The sequence below is a fragment of the Cygnus olor genome, chromosome 6 (assembly GCF_009769625.2).
Source record: "Cygnus olor isolate bCygOlo1 chromosome 6, bCygOlo1.pri.v2, whole genome shotgun sequence".
Classification (NCBI taxonomy): Eukaryota; Metazoa; Chordata; class Aves; order Anseriformes; family Anatidae; genus Cygnus; species Cygnus olor.
Genome location: NC_049174.1, coordinates 30,284,020 through 30,300,709, shown reverse-complemented (window position 1 = coordinate 30,300,709; position 16,690 = coordinate 30,284,020). Strand labels below are relative to the sequence as shown.

At 70.5% G+C, this 16,690-nt stretch overlaps 2 protein-coding genes across 2 annotated transcripts; one reads left to right on the top strand and one right to left on the bottom strand.

The window, feature by feature from the left end:
* Positions 1-7,183: 7,183 nt before the first annotated feature.
* On the top strand, positions 7,184-11,810 carry LOC121072329 (sterol 26-hydroxylase, mitochondrial). Its single transcript, XM_040561840.1, has 9 exons — positions 7,184-7,444; positions 9,212-9,402; positions 9,609-9,808; positions 9,882-10,079; positions 10,249-10,409; positions 10,608-10,774; positions 11,008-11,089; positions 11,160-11,360; positions 11,443-11,810. Exons 1-9 carry the CDS (start codon positions 7,199-7,201, stop codon positions 11,566-11,568), a joined length of 1,572 nt encoding a protein of 523 aa, XP_040417774.1. The 5' UTR covers positions 7,184-7,198; the 3' UTR covers positions 11,569-11,810.
* Positions 11,811-13,307: 1,497 nt separating this feature from the next.
* On the bottom strand, positions 13,308-15,838 carry PRKAG3 (protein kinase AMP-activated non-catalytic subunit gamma 3). Its single transcript, XM_040561417.1, has 11 exons — positions 15,799-15,838; positions 15,442-15,689; positions 15,286-15,367; positions 15,145-15,203; positions 14,855-14,900; positions 14,685-14,739; positions 14,410-14,536; positions 14,089-14,254; positions 13,916-13,953; positions 13,579-13,725; positions 13,308-13,484 (listed from the first exon to the last, which is right to left on the bottom strand). Exons 1-11 carry the CDS (start codon positions 15,836-15,838, stop codon positions 13,368-13,370), a joined length of 1,125 nt encoding a protein of 374 aa, XP_040417351.1. The 3' UTR covers positions 13,308-13,367.
* Between the last annotated feature and the right edge of the window lie 852 nt (positions 15,839-16,690).

Here is a 16,690-nt window from a genome sequence, read left to right as displayed (position 1 = left end):
CCTACCCTGCCCTCCCACCCAGGCACCGGCCTCCGGCTCGGCATCCACGGCGCTGTGACCAGCCTCGAGCTGTCCTCACCCTGGCGTGGGGACACTGGGATCTTTCCCGAGCTGCATCTGGGCTGCTGCATCGTCCCTGGGGTCTTTTGCTTTCACCCAGCAGCCTCCATCCCCCCTGCCCCGTGGCTCCCCCATCGCCTTGAATACAGGGGGCAGTCACCACCAGGCAGCTCCTGGGCAGGGGACATCCCAGCCGGGGCTGGGGACAGGGTGACACTGTGCCTGCAGCACGCAGCTCATCCGCCGGCTTGTTGAAAGTGCCTGTTGTCCCCCGCCCCGAGCGCCCGGCCGCCTCCGCCGCCTTCGTCTGTGCCGCAAAGGGAGCGCGGGGCAGGTGAGAAGCCTTTATCTGATTTCCTAAGGGCAGAAAAATCCCTTTGATTTCATCCCGAAGAGGGGAGCAGGGAGGGGGGGGGGGGGGGGGCCCGTCCCGACAGCAGGTGCGCCTGGCGCACAGCGACTCGCCTTGTCACGTCCCCGCCGCCGCGGCCAGGGGAAGCGGCCCCTCGTGGGGCTGGGGGGGCCGGGGGGGCTGTAACGACCCCGGCTTGTCCGTGAGAGGTGGCCCGAGTGGGTGGGTGCAGCGCTGAAGCCCCCCCGAGAGGGGTGGGCAAAGGCCGGCACCTGTGTGTGACGGGGGGGGGGGGGGGGGGGGGGGGGGGCTGCGCTTTGTCCCCCAGCAGCACGGAAATCCCCCATTAGCGAGGGGAAACTGAGGCACGGAGCTGCTGAGAGCAGCCCAGCGAGCTGGGGCTCCCCAGCCCCAGGACTAGCCCTGCTCATTCCTCCTCTGCAACGAGACCCGCAGGGCCACATCCTTCGGGGACGAGGTCCCGGTGGAGGAGCTGAGCCAGGGCTGTCCCCGCCGCCACCGCGCAGCAGCCTTCTCCGCCGTGGCCGACCCTTTGTCTCTGCCTTCCCTCGCCTCTTGCAGCTCGCCCCCCCCCCCCCCTCCAGCTTTTGTGTTATTACAAATTATAAAACAATTTTTTCCTGCCGTCCCGCATTCTTCTGCCTCCTGCAAGAATTTTAATGTATTTATTTTTGCTATCAGGGGAAAGCGCCGTGTTCCTCGGCCACCCCTGGCCCTGCTTGGCCACTGATGGAAATTAATGACGGGGGGGTGCCGAGAGGATGCGGGCGCCCCTGTGCTCCCGCAGCGTAAATGTGGGGGCCCGGCTGTCCCCCCCCCCGGCCAGCTGTGGGGTCCCAAGCGGCAGTGACAGACCTGCCACCGGCTGTAGGGAAGCGCACGAATGGCTGTGCGAGGCTATGGGGCGTTTCAGGGTCCAGCCTGGGGACGCAGCCTCCCCGCATCGACCCCGCTCTGCCCCTTCCACCTACCCCAAAGAGCAGGGAAGGGGGTCCCCCGATCCCCCAACCCTCCCCAGCCACAAGGTGGGGGCTGCGGGAGGGAAAAATGGGGGGAGGAAGGGCACCGTCCCTCCCCGCTGCGGGGAAAGCGCGGCCACTTCCAAGCCAAACACGGCGGCGCTCAGCGGCCGCATACTTTCCCAGCGTCCCTCCCCTCCCTGGCCGCCGAGGACCCCGGTGATCAAACCCGGCTTGGCCCCGGCCCCTGCTCCCGCCGTGAGGTCATCGCGGTGCTGGTGACATCGCGGCGTCCCCATGGCAGCGCCGTGTGATGTCACCAGCACCGGGTTGCGGCCTCGCCGCGGGAGCAGAATGAGCTTATTAAGTCAACACCGGCCCCCCTCCGCGCCGCGGAGGGGCTGGCGAAAAACGGGGGGAGGCTGCGTGGGGACAGCCCCCAGCCCGCGGGGCGCTGCCACCAGTGGGAGCCGGGAGGGACGGGGGCTCCATTCGGTGGGCCGAGCAGGGTGCTGAGCTCCCCGACCGGTGCAAACGCACGGGCGCAGCGGTGATGGAGGATTTGGCGATGGGCTCGCTGCGAGGGGTCCCCGCGGGCTGCCCCCGGGATCGGCCGTGGCGCTGCCACCACGGGGCCGCCCGCCTGGGGCCTTATCGGGGCGCAGAGCCCTTTCATGTCGGGCCGGCGGGCGGCGAGCGGAGCTGACGAGGACCTGTCCCCAGATCAGAGCGCCGCCCGCCGCTGACAGCGACAGCGGGGCCCGTTCTTAAATTAGACAGGTTTCCCCCCCCATCCAGCACTCACGCAGCCTCAGCCCCTGCCCCACGGCCGGCCCCGTGACCGGCACCGGGAGATGGTGGGCACAGCCCCGGGCATCCCACCTGCACCCCCTGCCCACGGTGCTCCGCACGGCCGGCGTGTCCCGCACCCGAGCACGCTGCGCCCCCAGGAAGGGCAGCTCGGTGCCTGCGGCTGAGCGGTGCTGCCCAGCCGAGGTGTCTCATCCCTGTGGTGCCCCACTCTGGGCACCCGTGGGGGTGGAGAACCTCGCAGCCTCCTGGTGTGGCCTTGGGGGACCCCTAAAGGTCCCCGGAGTTGGGGTGCAAGCGGTTCCCAGCCCTCCATCGCTGGCCTTGGGGAGCCCCGCACCAGACAGGTGAGAGCAGCCGGGCCCCAGACGGGGCAGCAGCACTGACAGCCCAGTGATGGACGGATGGACAGATGGATGGATGGACGGACGGACGGATGGACGGGTGGGTGGGTGGGAGGCTGGCTGAATGGGGGGGTAGATAGACGTGAAGATGGATGGGAAGATGGATGCATGCCTCTGGAGATGGATGGATGGATGGATGGATGGATGGATGGAGAGACAGACGGACAGATGGAAGGATGGATGGCCCTAGCACTCCTTAGCAAGCCCCCGTGGCTCTGGATGTTGTTGCTCTTTCCCAACAACCTCAGTTTCATGCAAGAGCAGCGAAGCCCCAGCTCTGTCCTGGGAGAGACGGGAACATCCGCGTCCCAAGGGGAGAAGATCTGCCTTTCCCTCGGAGCAACAACTTGAGGGCCTGACCTCGTGCCGCTGCAGCAGCCCACACTCAGCGCTAGCACGGCATCCACTGTCCGCACTCCGGAGGGGAAACCGAGACTGGGGGCGGGCCAGCAGAGCCGAAAGCACCCCCCAGGGCAGGAATGATGCCAGGGTCAGCCCCACTCCCCCCAGCTCCCCCTGTGTCATTCCGCCCGGCGCGGGGAGCACGGGAAGCCGTGCAGCTGTGGGCCAGGAGGGACACGCACGGCTCGGGCGGGCTGGGAGCGAGGAGGGGGTGTCCTTGGGCCCCCGCGGGCCGTAAACATGATGTCATGTGGCGGCGTACACAGCCCGCTCTGTGCACGGGTCCCCCAATGGGCTCCGCAAGTGCTGCGTAGGAGGCATCGGCCGTGGCCCACGGCCAAGGGAACTGCAGCCGGGAGATAAAATCAGGTTTGCTTTGGGCTGGAGCAAACAGCCTTTTGCAGCGGGAGCAAGGGACGGAGAGGGGCGGCCGGAGGAGGGGAGCACCCCCCTGCCTCGCAGGGCTGCTTGGGGCCGCGGGGAGCAAGGCGATGGGGTCGGCCGGGTCTCAGCCGTCCCTCGCCCGACGCAGGTCCCAGGCTGGCGAGGTCGGCTCCCTTCGCGCCTACTTGACTTAGAATAACTCTGTAGGCACTTGAAGGCACTAATCAGCCTGGCCCACTTGAGAGCAGCCCGGGCTGCCTCCTGTCTCCCCCGATAACAGCCTGCCTGCGCGCCCGGCCGGCAGCCCCAGGGCTGCCCCAGCCTCCGGCCCCACGGCCTCGGGGCAAGGTCCCGGCACCCCGGGGCCCCCAGGGCACCAGGGCTCGCTGCTGGGTGCTGAGCCCTGCACGCTGGGGCTATCGTGGTGCTTGATTCGAGGCTCGTTTCAAAAACCTTGTGCTGTCCCCGTGGTCAGAATGGGGCTGTCCTGCCTCTCTAAGGGAACGGGGACCTTAGGTAGAAGGGTGAGAAGGCCCTGCTTGGGCACTCGGTGTGGGGGGACAGCAGCTGACTGCAGACCTGGGAAATGTCCCCGTCCTCCCAGATCTCCCTGTGTCCCCCCAGCCAGCTGTGCAGCCCCGCTGACCCCGGCACAGCCCGTGACTCAGTTGGTGACAGCGCGGTGACGCACGGCTGGCGTGATGGCAGAGCGGTTATGGTCCCGGGGACCCCAGGCGCAGCCTTCTCACAGCCTGGGCTTTCCTGGGGGTGAGTCAGGGGATGCCCTCCCGTGGGACAGCCCGCTCCCAGCTCTGGGACATAAAAAGGGGGTGAAGCGGATGCAGTCCTGGGAAAAGTTTCCAGCTCCTGGGTGACTCTGTGCAAGTCACGTAAGGAAGCTGTCCCTCTGTCCCGGCGGCCAGGACCCACCGCGTTGCGAGCAGCAGCCGGTGGGTGGGTCAAGAGACCCTTGCAGGGGGACAGAGCAGGGCAGGGGTCCCGCGGTGCCTGTCCCCGCACCCACAGGTCCCATCCAGAGTGGGGAAGGATGGCCCATGGCCACCCCCATCTCTCCGTCCCCACGGATGAACACAGTGCTCGCTCTCCTGCCTCTGCCCTGCCTACCAGGATCGATCCCCGGCTGCAGGGACACCCCACAATGACATCCCCACCACCTCCTGCACCACCACGGCCCCCGCTGCAGCCCCCCGCCCACCCCAGCGAGACGAGGTCCCCGTGCAGCAGCCGACGAGCTGTCCCTGGAGCTGGAAAAGCCCAGGACCCCTGCGGCACCCTCCGGCTGGGGATGTGTCATGGCCCAGCCACTTCCTTTTGGAAGTCCCCGCCAGGCTGCCGACGGGGGCAGCCTGACTCACCCGACCCCCTCCTTCCCGCACCGCCTCCCCCACAGCCCCCGCAGCCCTGGCAGCCATCCCCGTGGCCTCGGGCCTCCCGCTGTCACCTCCGCCTGCTCCCCCCGGGTGACTCACCCGTGCGCCCCCCCTGCCACCGGCCCCAGGGGCTGGGAGACCCGGGGGGATACCGGGCTGGAACCGGGGGAGCTGGAGGAGCACCCTTGGGTGCCGCCACCCATGGCTGCTCGGGGTTTAGGCGGGGACCCCGCCGGGCTTCGGGGCCGCATCCTGCGGCGGGCAGGGCACGGGGCTCGGAGGCGCTGCCGGTCCCCGGCGGCTCCCCGCGGTGGGAGAGGCGGGAGCACAGCCTAGCGGCTGCGGCGAGAAGGAGCCGGGCACCGGGGTCCCCCTCGGCTGGGCCGGAGGGGGGACGGGGGCTCTGTCAGACCCCACGAGGTTCGCCCCCTGCCCTTTGGGGTCCCGCGGGGGCTGTTCCCCGTGAGCCCACCCTCAGACGCTCCCCGCTGCGGGGACGGCGAGCACCCGAGCCCCAAGACCTCCTGCGGGGTGCCCGGCACCCGAGCCCCCCAGTTTGCAGGACAACAGCTCTACAGGGACCCCGGGAGCTGGGCATGCTGCAGGAATACCCCGCAGGGATAGTGTCAGAGCTCCGGCTTCAGCAGTCTGCTTCCAGCCCGGGGAAGCCCCCAGCCCCACCGGCAAGCCCCCCCCTCGGGACGTGTCCTGGCTCTGCAGCCCCCCCCCCCCCTCCCCCAGCAGCCAGCCCCAGCGGTTGGGTTCCCCGGCCGGCGTTTCCCGAGGGAAAGAAGGGGGCCAAAAAGCACTCCCCAGCAAGGCGGGGGGGGGTGGGGGGGAGCAGGCTGAGACGGGCGGGGCCCTGGGGGGGCGCAGCCCGGGCTGGAAACCCCCCCGTGGGGCTGGGGGTGTGTGCCCAGGCTGGGCAGCACAGGCTGCGGAGCTGGCTGCGCGCAGCCATGAGATGGCGGCAGGCGCTCACACTTGTGCGCCCCGGCTCTGCCCGGTGTCTGCCGGCGCACGGGGCCCCTGCCCAGCGCCCCTCCAGCCCCCCGGGGCCACCCAGCCCCGGCCCCGCTGCTGCAGGGCACGTCGGGCACCTGGAGCCCAGCCTGGGACAGCCCTCGTCCCCGGGAGGGACAGGGGCACAGCCACCCCTGGGGCTCTCAGGTGTCTGTCTGCCTGCCCTGGGGACAAAATGTCCCTGTCCAGGACTTTGACCCCAGCACCTGATAAGGGCGGTCAATGATCAGCAGTGGGACGGCCCAGCACGGCACGGGTCCCCGCTGCGGGCAGAGCAGTGCCCTGCCCGCCGTCCCCAAACCTGGTGGCAGCGCCAGGCTGGCCAGAGGGAACGTGTCCTGGGCACCGCCGCAGCAGCGACAGCTCGTGGGCTGGCAGGAGCTGGTGCTGCGCTCCCACTGCCGCGGTGACAAAGCAAAGTCGCCCCCAGAAAGGTGCCACAGCCACTCTGGGTGTCCCCATCCAGTTCCCTTGTGGGGTGGCTGTGCCCTCCCTGAGCTCCCAACCCCTGCCCCAGGGGAGGGATGAGTGCCAGCCCAGGGCAGCCTCAGCTTACCAGCACCTTTGGCATCGTCCCTGTGGCCTGGAGCAGGCCCTCCCGAATGGCTGCACCAAGGGACACTTCAGGGGACCGGAGCGGGGGGCGCACAGGGCCTCTGTCACCTTCTCTGTGGGAGAGGCAGGGCTGGGGGGGAGCAACAAGGGCAGGGGCAAAGACGGGGAGAAAAATGGGGCAGGAACAGGAACAGGGAGAGATACGGTGACGGGGACAGGGCGAGGACAGGGAACGATGGGCGAGGTGTCAGGGCAGACAGGACGAGGACAGGGCAGGACGGGGGGACAGCCGGCCCGAACATCAGGCCCAGCGGTGAGCTCGGTGCCACTGTGGGGCGTGCAGGACGCGGGCTGTGGCACCCAGCGCACCCAGCGCCCGGTACCGGGCCCGCTGCCGATGCTCGGCGAGCAGCACCCGCTGCCGGTACCGGTGCCAGCACCCCCGGCACGCGCCACACGGTGCCCGGGGCGCTGTGCCTGCGGTGCCACACCGGGGGCGCGGTGCCGTTACGCAGCACGCGGCGCCCGGCACCCGCTGCACGGCGCTGCCGGTGCCGGTTCCCGGTGCGTGATGCCGGCGCTACGCGGCACCCGGCGCCCGCGCCCCCTGCCCGGTACCGGCCGCGCGGTACCAGCCCCGTAACGCCCGCACCTCCCGGTGCAGCCCCCGGTGCGCGGTGCCGCTGCCCAGCTCCCGGCGCGCACGAGCCGCTCCCGGTGCCCGCTCCCCGGTGCCGGTGCCGCCCCCGCGCCGCCCCCCGCGCCTCCCCCGGTGCCGCCCTCCGCCGCCCCCGGTGCCTCCCCGCACCGCCCCGTCCCGTGCGCTGCCGACGGAGCATGGCGGGCCCGAGCGGCGGGGCTCGGCGGCCGCTGCTGCCGCTGCTCCTGCGCCCTCGCCCGCCGCCGCCGCCGCCGCCGCCTCCGCGCAGCCCGGGGCCGCCGCGCAGGGCCGGGAGCTCGGCGGCGGCGGCGGCGGGGCCGGCTCGGCTGAAGGGCCCCGCGGAGCTGCCGGGGCCGGGCTTGCTCAGGACTTTCGTCTGGCTCTTCCTGCGCGGCTACCTGCTGCACACCCACCGGCTCCAGGTGCCCGGGGAGGCGCGGCTGGCCGGCCGGGGGCTGCGGGCCGCCGGGGGGCTGCGGGTCCCCGAGGGCGCGAGGGAGGTGGGGGGGATGGCGCCGTGGGCTGGGGGGGCTTTGGGGTTGGGTGGGGGGGATGGCGTTGGGGCGAGCTGGGTGCCGGCGTGGGGGGTGAGCCCGCGAGTGACTGTGGGGAGCTGAGGGTGGGGAGCGCCCCGGCACCCGCGGGGGGGTGCTGGGGGGAGCAGCGCGCAGGGGGGCTGGCGGAGAAGCGGGTGGCACCCGGGGGGTCCCGCCGGCTGCCTCGGAGTGCCCGAGCCGGGCAGGGCCGCGCGTGCCTTGGCTTCCCCCCGAGGGCCAGGGGCTGCTCGCGGGGTCCCGGCGTCCCCGGCCAGCCCCAGCTGCAGCGAGCTTGGGGGGTATCAGTTTGGGGGGCAGATGTGGGGGCGAGCGGTGCCCGGGGATGCAGGGGAGGAGCAGGCAGCTGTTTGTTTTCTTCTGCCGGCACTTCCTCATACGTCGGATGAAGCAAGTGATGGGCTTGGCCGGCCGCGAGCCAGGCGGCAGCCTCCAGCGCCCTGGAGCTCTGACCCGCCACAGCTGGGAGGAGAGTGCAGGATCAGGCCTCCCTGGCACCGCCGAGCAGCGGGCGTCGCTGCCTGGGGAAGGGGCTGTCACAGGGGAGCAGGGGCTCGGGGAGCAGGCACGGGTCCCTGCTGCTCCCCTGGGGCTCCGAGCGTGGCCCGGCTTTGCAGACAGCTCCGGAGGTGCCTTCCCCCGATCCCAGCAGCTTCTCCCAGCCCTGCTCTCCAAGGCCCGAGCCGTGCCGGGTCCTGGCCGTGAGCACACGCCAGCAGCAGGCTTCGACCCAGGATGCGGCCTCCCACAGCCCCGTGCTCTCAGGGCGCACCGCCTGCGGCACCGGGGCGGCCGTCCCTCCCCCTCCCCCTGGCACCACGTGCGAGGAACGTCTCCCCGCGGTGACGAATCCAGATGAATCCGGGCTCAGGCTGCGATGCAGTCAGTCACCAAGGGAGATTGTACCACGTGCATCCCCGCAGCCACGGGGAACCGGGACCAGGGCTTCCCTGCTGGGTCCCTGCAGCCCCCTGGGCTTGGTCCCGCTCCGCAGGGGCTGTGGCGGTGCCCGGCGAGGTGCCTCGAGCCCTTTGGAAGTGGCCCTGTGGCTTGCAAGGGGGTGCCCGGCCGCCCCTGGGGTGCACCGGGTGCTCCGAGGGGACGCGGGCACAGCCCCGGTGGGTGCAGGTGAGGAGAGGGGAGCTCTGAGCCCGGAGGAGGGCTGGTGCTGGTGGATGTCCCCTGGATGGTACGGGAGCCCAAGGCCACGCGTGGCCCCAGCCCCGTGTCCAGCGCTTGGACACCTGCCCTGGGAGCAGCCCGGTGCTGCCCGGCGCTGATCATTAACCACCCTTATCGGCGGCGGGTTCAAGGACCCGCATGGGCTGAGCGGAGCACGGATGGGGTGATGCTGGAAGCAGCAGGGCTTGGATCTGCTGACGGCCGCTGCAACGGCCCTGCATCTTCGCCAAGCCCCGTGCATGGCAGTTGTCCCTGTCCCTGCTGTCCCCTCCTGGCCTATGCCACCCTAAAAGACCCGCCGGGCTCTCCGTGCATCCCGGGGATGGATGGGGGATGTGCCCATCTGCAGGGGGTCGGTGCCTCCTATGCTTGGGCACTGATCCAGCCCCGGTGCTGAGCGCTGCCCCCAACCCTGACGTCCCATTCACCCTGCCTTGCTCTGGTGCCTCGCAGCTGATGTCCCGGCGCATTTACGGCCCCATCTGGAAGTCGACCTTCGGGCACTACCAGAACATCAACATCGGGAGCCCCGTGGTGCTGGAGCAGCTGCTGCGGCAGGAGGGCAAGTACCCGATGCGGAGCGACATGGCCCTGTGGAAGGAGCACCGGGACACCCGGCGCCTGCCCTACGGACCCTTCACCGAGTGAGTCCTGCCCCGGCCGTGCTCTGTGGGACAGCAAACCTCCTGCCCCTGCCCCGGGGTGATGTGGGGTCGGGGCAGGAGCTCCCAGTGCTCCCTTTTCCCCAAGCGGGCAGGCACGGCTGCGGTGGGTGGAAAGCCTTGCAGGGCTCGGGGTGAATTTGGCACGGCGCCGGCTTAGCCCGCTGAGCCCGATCCCCGCCGCGCAGGGAAGGGGAGCGCTGGTACCGCCTGCGCCAGGTCCTCAACAAGCGGCTGCTGAAGCCCTCGGAGGCGCTGCTGTACGCGGACGCCATCGGCGAGGTGGTGTCGGACCTGATGGTGCGGCTGCGCGAGGAGCGGAGCCGCAGCCCCTCGGGGGTGCTGGTGGGGGACGTGGCCAACCTGCTCTACCGCTTCGCCCTGGAAGGTAGGGGGGGCCCGGCCCTCGCCCCCGCCCCGCTGTGTCCCCGCGGGGGTCTGGATGCGGCCTGTTCCCGCAGGGATCTCCTATATCCTTTTCGAGACCCGCATCGGGTGCCTGAAGCAGCAGGTCCCCGCCGAGACCCAGCACTTCATCGACTCCATCAACCTCATGTTCAAGAACTCCATCTTCGCCACCGTCCTGCCCCGCTGGAGCCGCAAGGTGCTGCCCTTCTGGGACCGCTACCTGGACAGCTGGGACACCATCTTTGCCTTCGGTGAGCCGTGGGGATGGGATCAGACCCCACAGGGACCCTCGCGAGGGGGGCAGCCCCCCCGGGGAGCCACCGAGCGTGGCCAGGGCGCGTTCCTTTTTGGCCGCCCGGGGTCTGCCCATCTCTCCATGGACTCCAGGCCATCTCTCCATGGCCATGTCTGTCCCCGCAGGCAAGACCCTGATTGATCGGAAGATGAAGGAGCTGGAGGGGCAGGTGGAGCGGGGCAAGGAGGTGTCGGGCTACCTGAGCTACCTGCTGGCCAGCGGCAGGCTCAGCCTGGACGAGGTCTACGGCAGCGTGGCCGAGCTGCTGCTGGCCGGCGTGGACACGGTGAGGGCCAGCTCCGCACTGCCCCAAGGGCTCAGGGACGTGTCGGTGCAGACCCTGTTCTCCTCTCTGCCACCTGCCCGGCTTCGTGCCTCAGTTTCCCTCATGCTTTCCCTGCGCAATGGAGCTGGGGCTGTTCAGAACAACACGAGGATGTTCTGGTGCCAGCCCCATCTCCCTCCCTCCCCTCTGCTCCCCCAGACCTCCAACACACTGTCGTGGGCCCTGTACCACCTCTCCCGGGACCTAGGCATCCAGGAGACCCTGTACCAGGAGCTGAAAGCCGTCGTGCCCCCGGACCGGTTTCCTCGCGCCGAGGATATCCCCAAGATGCCGATGCTCCGGGCCATCATCAAGGAGACGCTGAGGTACAGCCCAGCCTGGCCCCATGGTTTGGGGGGATGCTGGTGATGGGGGCACCGGCCAGGCAGGGTGCAGGGCTGGGTCGCAGACCCTTGGGGCCGCATCCATCCATCCACCCACCCACGTCCTCCCCGGGGGAGACGGAGCCGCCGAGCAGCGGGAGATGTTCCTCCTGGCCCTGCCTTGGGGCCCGGGTGGGAGCAGCTCCCGCACCAACTCTCCCCACATCCCGGCCCAGGGTCTACCCCGTGGTCCCCACCAACGCCAGGGTCTTTTACGAGAAGGACATCATCATCGGAGACTACCTCTTCCCCAAGAACGTGAGTGGGGCCACTCCAGGGGGGGCCCCGCTGTGCCCCGAGGGGCGTTAACCCCCTTCTCACCCCACAGACCCTCTTCGTCCTGGCGCACTACGCCATGTCCCACGACGAGACCTACTTCCCCGAGCCCGAGCGGTTCCTGCCCCAGCGCTGGCTCCGGGGCTACGGCTCCCCCCACCACCCCTTCAGCTCCATTCCCTTCGGCTACGGGGTCCGCGCCTGCGTCGGCCGCCGCATCGCCGAGCTGGAGATGCACCTGGCCCTCGCCAGGGTGAGTAGGGCCCCCCCAAGCCATGCTGGGTGTCTCAGGGGGGGTCTTGAGGCACCGCCACCCCCTTTTCTCTCCCCCCCAGATCATCCAAGCGTTCGAGGTGCGGCCGGACCCCCGCGGCGTGGAGGTGACATCCGTGTCCCGCATCGTCCTGGTGGCCGACAAGCCCATCAACCTGGAGTTCATCGCTCGCCCGGGGGCCCCCTGAGCAGGAGGCTTGGGGCATTGCTGTGCCTTTCACACGCTGCCAGGGGTCCCCCCCCCGCCCCGTCCCGTGCCCCCCTGGGCTGCGGCAGGGACCCAGGAGCTCTGCCTGCCGGGGGGGGGGCGCAGGGAGGGGGCTTGCGGCCGTGGGGTGTCTCCTTCGTCCCGTGATCGTGTCGCTGCGCGTGGATCTGTGCCTGGGGCCAGGACGCCCGGGTCCTGTCTCAATAACTGACCTTGGCCCCAGCCCCTTCTCCGTGCCTCAGTTTCCCCCCCCCCCCCCCCCCCCACACACACACACCTCGCGGGGCAGGATGGAGCCGCCAGTGGGGTTTTGGGGTTTGCGCGTGGTCCCGAGGGACGGAGCCAACCCCGGGGAGTGAAACTGCAGCTGGCAGCGTGGGGAGGGGGCTGGCACCACCCGGGGCTGGCACCGTGCCCCCCAGCAGCGCCAGCCAGCGCAGGGGGTGTGCATCACACGGGACCTTTCGCTATCAGTCGTTCCTCCCCAGCGATGCTGACAGGGGGGCACGGGAAGGGGGCAGGGTGAGCAGCTGGGGGAGGCGGCAGGGGGGAAGATGGGCTCGGCGCCCCCTGTCCCCAGGGGCCACCCCAGCCGTGGTGGAGCCGTCGAGCTGCGTGCCCCAGGGTGTCCTGCTGGCTGTCCCCACGCGGGCAGAGGTGCCAACCGTGGCCGCCCCCAGATGGGCACCCCAGCACCCGGCACCCCCTCCCCAGCCCGGAGGAGCCGTGCCAGGCTGTACGCCCAGAAAGGCGAGGACGCGGTGCCTGGGGCGGGCAGCTTTATTCCAACAAAGCTGAACAGACCGGCACATAAATAAATACCCCCCACCCCCCCCCCAAAAAAAGTGTGCAAGGTCCCCTTGCAAGCACCGCTGCCGGGGCGCTCCAGCCCTAGGAGACCCTACAATAAACAAGGCTGTGTGTGCAGCTGAGCCACGCCACCGTGCCCCTCCTGCGCACCGGTGCTGCCGCAGCCGGCGGGACCCAGCTCACCGGGGGCTGAAGCACTCGGATCCGGCAGCAGTTTGGGATGGGATGGGACGGGGCGGGGGGGGGCAGGAGGGTCCCTGCACCCGGCTGTGCAGCCCTTCACGGCACGGTGCCCGTCAGCCATCCCCACGTGCTCGCCCTTGGTCCTCCCTGGACCTGGAGGGAGCTGGCCCCAGGCTCAAGACGAGTCCCAGGAGCGGGGTGGGTGGGCAGCCCCCCCCGTATGGAGAGCCCCCGGGGCCTGAGCCTCCTTCCACGGCCCCACCGGTGCCTGGGCCGGGCCAAGCAAGAGGCCCCGAGTCGGATGAGACGGCGGCGGCGCTTCCCCGGTGTCTTCAGTCGATGCCTGCGGGGCGAGAGAGCGCACGAGGCCGTAACGCCCGGCGGGCACCGGCGCAGGGCTGGGCACCCTGTGGCACAGCACTCCGTCCTGCCCTGGTGGCCACAGGGCGTGGGGACGGCACAGGGGACATGGGGACAGCGCAGAGGACAGCGGAGACTTGCAAGGGGATGGTGAAGGCACCGTGCTGGGGAGGTCCCGAGCCTGGTGTGTTTAGCACAGCCCAGTCCCTGTCTGCATGGGGCAACCGGGCACTGCTGGGGACCGGGTGTGGGGGTGGTCCCGAGCCCATTCCCCACCCAAAAAGTGCCACACTGGGGTGTGCGCGGCGACGGAGACCCAGCGGTGGGGAGGGGGGCAGGCACGCAGCGGCGGGGGGGGTTGGGCAGCGCCTACCTGAAGTGGAGAGAAATGGAGGGTGCGAATGGAGAAAGCCGGAGCGTCGTGGGCTAAGAGTTAAGCGCATCGATACCTGCGGGAGTGAGCACGAGGGCCTGGAGGATGTCGGAGAGGGAGACGATGCCCCGCGGGTACTGGTTCTCGTCCACCAGAACCAGGCGATGGACCTGCGGGCACGGGCAGAGCGTCACGGGGTGGGGGGGGCAGAAGGCAGGGCTGGTGCTGGCGGGCGGGAGGGACGCTGCCCGGCCGCTCACCTACCTGCTCCTTGGCGATGCGGTCGATGATGTCCTCCATGGTCTCGTGGGGGTAGCAGGTGAGGACCCCCTCCAGGCACACGGTGCGCTGCCGCAGCGCCTCGCGCACGCTGATGTCCAGGTTGTTGTAGGTCTTCTGGGCCGCCAGGTGCTGCGGGAGAGGTGGTGCCCAGATGCACAGGGTGCCAGCACGCGTGTCACCGCACGTGGGACGGGTGCCGGGGCACGTGCCGGGGTGTGAGTGCCCCGACAGCCCGGATCGGGCACGTCCCCACCTTCCCCACGTGCAGGCTCGTGCCACCACGCTGGCGCACGGCCGTGCAAGGACGCCCGGTACTCACAATGACATCGAACCTGGAGTAGAGCCCGACCACCTGCCCTGCGAGGAGACAGAGCACGGGGGCTCAGGAGGGGGGCGCCAGGATGGCAGGAGGGGTTTTGAGGCTGGGGACGGGGCAGGAGGCACCGCAGAGGGGGAACAGGGGGCTCTGCTGGGCCCCTCGGCCCCGCGTACCGGCGTCGTTGATGACGGGCAGCGCGGAGACGCGGCGGTCCACGAAGATCTCCAGCGCCGCGTAGATGGGGGCGGTCTCGGGCACCACGGCCACGTCGCGGAAGGTGCCGACGCACAGCTCCTGCACCGTTTTCTTCAGGAAGCGCGGCTTGGGGATGGTGGAGCCCTGCTTTGGGGCAGTGCGCGCACACACACACGTGTGTACACACGCACACGGCACCCCACGTGTGCGCACAATACACGACCCCGGCGAGCAGCCTGCACCCGACACCCCCCCCCCCACCCCGTGCACCCCCGTGCCCGCTGCCCCCCTGCACTCACGAAGATGTGGAGGAACTTGAGGATGCGTTTGTGCGTCAGGATGTGCAGGACGTTGCCCGAGGTGGGCTCGATGACGGGCAGGCGGTGGATCTTGTGCTTGATCAGGGAGTAGACGGCGTCGAAGAGGCTGTAGGGGACGGCGCAGGGGGGGGGGGGGCATGGCTGTGCCTGGAAGCCCCCCAGCAACGCCGGGCACACCCCGTGGGGGGGCACCTCTGCAGCAAGGGCAGCCGGGTGGGCGTCCCGCCAGCTCTCCCCCGCAGGCAGGAGCTCACCTATTGCTCGGTGAGATGTAGACCAGCGGCTTGAAGGAGCCCTGCAGGTACACCTCTGCGAAGGGAGAGCGGTGGGAGTGGGGCCCCACACCCCCGGAGCCACCTCCATGCCGGGCACGCTGCCCCCAGCCCGGACACCCCCGTCGCCCCCCCCCCCCCTCCCCTTTTACCTCTCCATGTCTCAATCTTGTGCTCCTCCACCTCGTAGATCTGAACCTGAGGGCAGGGAGAAGCCCTGGTCGGGGGGGGCCCAGCTGGGGACTGAGAGGGGTCTGGGGGGCTGCCCCTTTCCCCAGCATCCCTCCCCATGGGGGTCACATCATGGGGACCCTTTTGGTGCCCCAAAGCGACGCCAATCCCTCGGATGCTCCAGAGCAGCTCGTGGTCTGCCCACGGAGCAGGGGACGGGGAGAAGCAGGGGCCACCCCCTGCCCTGCCCCGTGCCCACCCCGGCACTCACCAGGGGCGAGCGGTAGTAGCGGTGGAGGATGTTGATGAAGTCGGTGATGGTGAGCATCCCTGCGGAGACACGGGGGGGGCTGGCCGTGCTGTCCGCACCCCGCAGCGGGGCCAGCGCCGCCCCGGGGCTCCCGGCACTCACCCACGAAGCTCTGCGTCTTGCTGTCCCACAGCGGGGCGGCGCGCACCCCGTTGGCCACCAGCGCCACAAAAGCCTTCTTGATCTGGCAGCAGAGCGGGGAGGGGGGGGTCAGGGGGTCCCCGAGCCCCCCCCCCAGGCTGTCCCCCGTGGCCTCACCTCCAGGCTGGTGTCGAAGACGACGAGCTTGCAGCTGGTGGGGACGGCGTCGTAGCAGCAGTGGCTCCTCAAGAAGTGCATGTAGACCTCGGCGTCGGGGGTCTGGAAATCCCCCTCGGGGCCCAGCCCCAGCACCTCGGTGCCCAGCGTGAAGGTGACGGGCCTGGGGCTCCTCCGCCTGTCCTCCTCCTCCTCCTCTTCCTCCTCCTCCCTGGGGCACGGCTCCTCCGGGAACCCTGCGGGCAAACCTGCCCCGGCCGTGAGCCCTGCTGCCAGGTCCCGGTGCCCCCACACCGGGGGATGCCGCGGGAGGAGGCAGCGATCCCCTGGGGCCATCAGACCCCCCCTGCTACCCACCTTCGTCCTCGGGACGGGCAGCGGCATCCAGCAGCGCCATCTGAGGGGTCACAGAGAGATGGGGGGGGGGGGTCAGCAGCACCCAGCCCAGCCTCGCCCCCAACACCCGAGGGGGGCTTCCTGCACCCACCTCGCTGCCGCGGCTCCCCCAGCCCAGGGTGCAGGTGGGGAGCCCCCTGCCACCACAGCCCCGAGGGGCAGGGGCTCGTCCCCCCCCCTCTGGGGCGGCAGCGGGGGTCCCCGGGGTGGGCAGGGGATGCGGGGCCACGCGGGTGCTCCCTTTGCCGCGGCAGCCCAGGCGAGCCCCGCGCCCTTCCTCTCCCTCCCCCGGCCCCCAAGGTGTAAATCCTGCTCCGGCTTCCTCCGATGCTGGGAGCCCGGCCAGCCCCACCTGCGGCGTGGGTCCGTAGGTATCGAAGGGTCTCCGCGCCGGGAGACCCTACAATAACAAAGTGGGAACCCCAGGTGGGAGGGGGGCGAGCAGGACCGGCCGGCTGGCCCCCCGTCCCCACCAGTCCCCCGGGAGACCCTACGATAACAAAGCAGCACGCACCACGGGCAGAGCCAGCGGCAGAGCCAATGTTTACATGCCACCCTACCATAACAAAGCTGCGTGGGCTGCTCCCTAGGGAGGCCAGAGCTAACCCCGGCAGGGAGGTGACCCTACACAAACGCCCCCCACCCCAACCGCTCCCCGGGGCTGGCGGCACCGGGGCAGGCAGGCGGCTCGTGCCGTGCTCCGTGCCCTTGTCCCCACGCCTGCCCGGCCGTGGGACGGTGCCAGCAGCCCCCCCCGTGCCCCCCACCCGCGGTGGCCGGTCCCCACGCGGCGTCTTGCCGGCCGTGCCCCCCGCCCGTCCCGGGGGTACCTGGGGAGCAGCGGGGCCGGGGA

Excerpts from the sequence above, each read along its gene's own strand:
- LOC121072329 (XM_040561840.1), top strand. The coding sequence starts at position 7,199 with ATGGCGGGCCCGAGCGGCGGGGCTCGGCGGCCGCTGCTGCCGCTGCTC. Across the intron at positions 10,410-10,607 it reads TGCTGGCCGGCGTGGACACG|ACCTCCAACACACTGTCGTG; the intron begins GTGAGGGCCAGC and ends CTGCTCCCCCAG. Across the intron at positions 11,361-11,442 it reads TGCACCTGGCCCTCGCCAGG|ATCATCCAAGCGTTCGAGGT; the intron begins GTGAGTAGGGCC and ends TCTCCCCCCCAG.
- PRKAG3 (XM_040561417.1), bottom strand. The coding sequence starts at position 15,838 with ATGGCGCTGCTGGATGCCGCTGCCCGTCCCGAGGACGAAG. Across the intron at positions 15,204-15,285 it reads CAAGACGCAGAGCTTCGTGG|GGATGCTCACCATCACCGAC; the intron begins GTGAGTGCCGGG and ends GTGTCTCCGCAG. Across the intron at positions 14,901-15,144 it reads GCTACTACCGCTCGCCCCTG|GTTCAGATCTACGAGGTGGA; the intron begins GTGAGTGCCGGG and ends CCCTGCCCTCAG.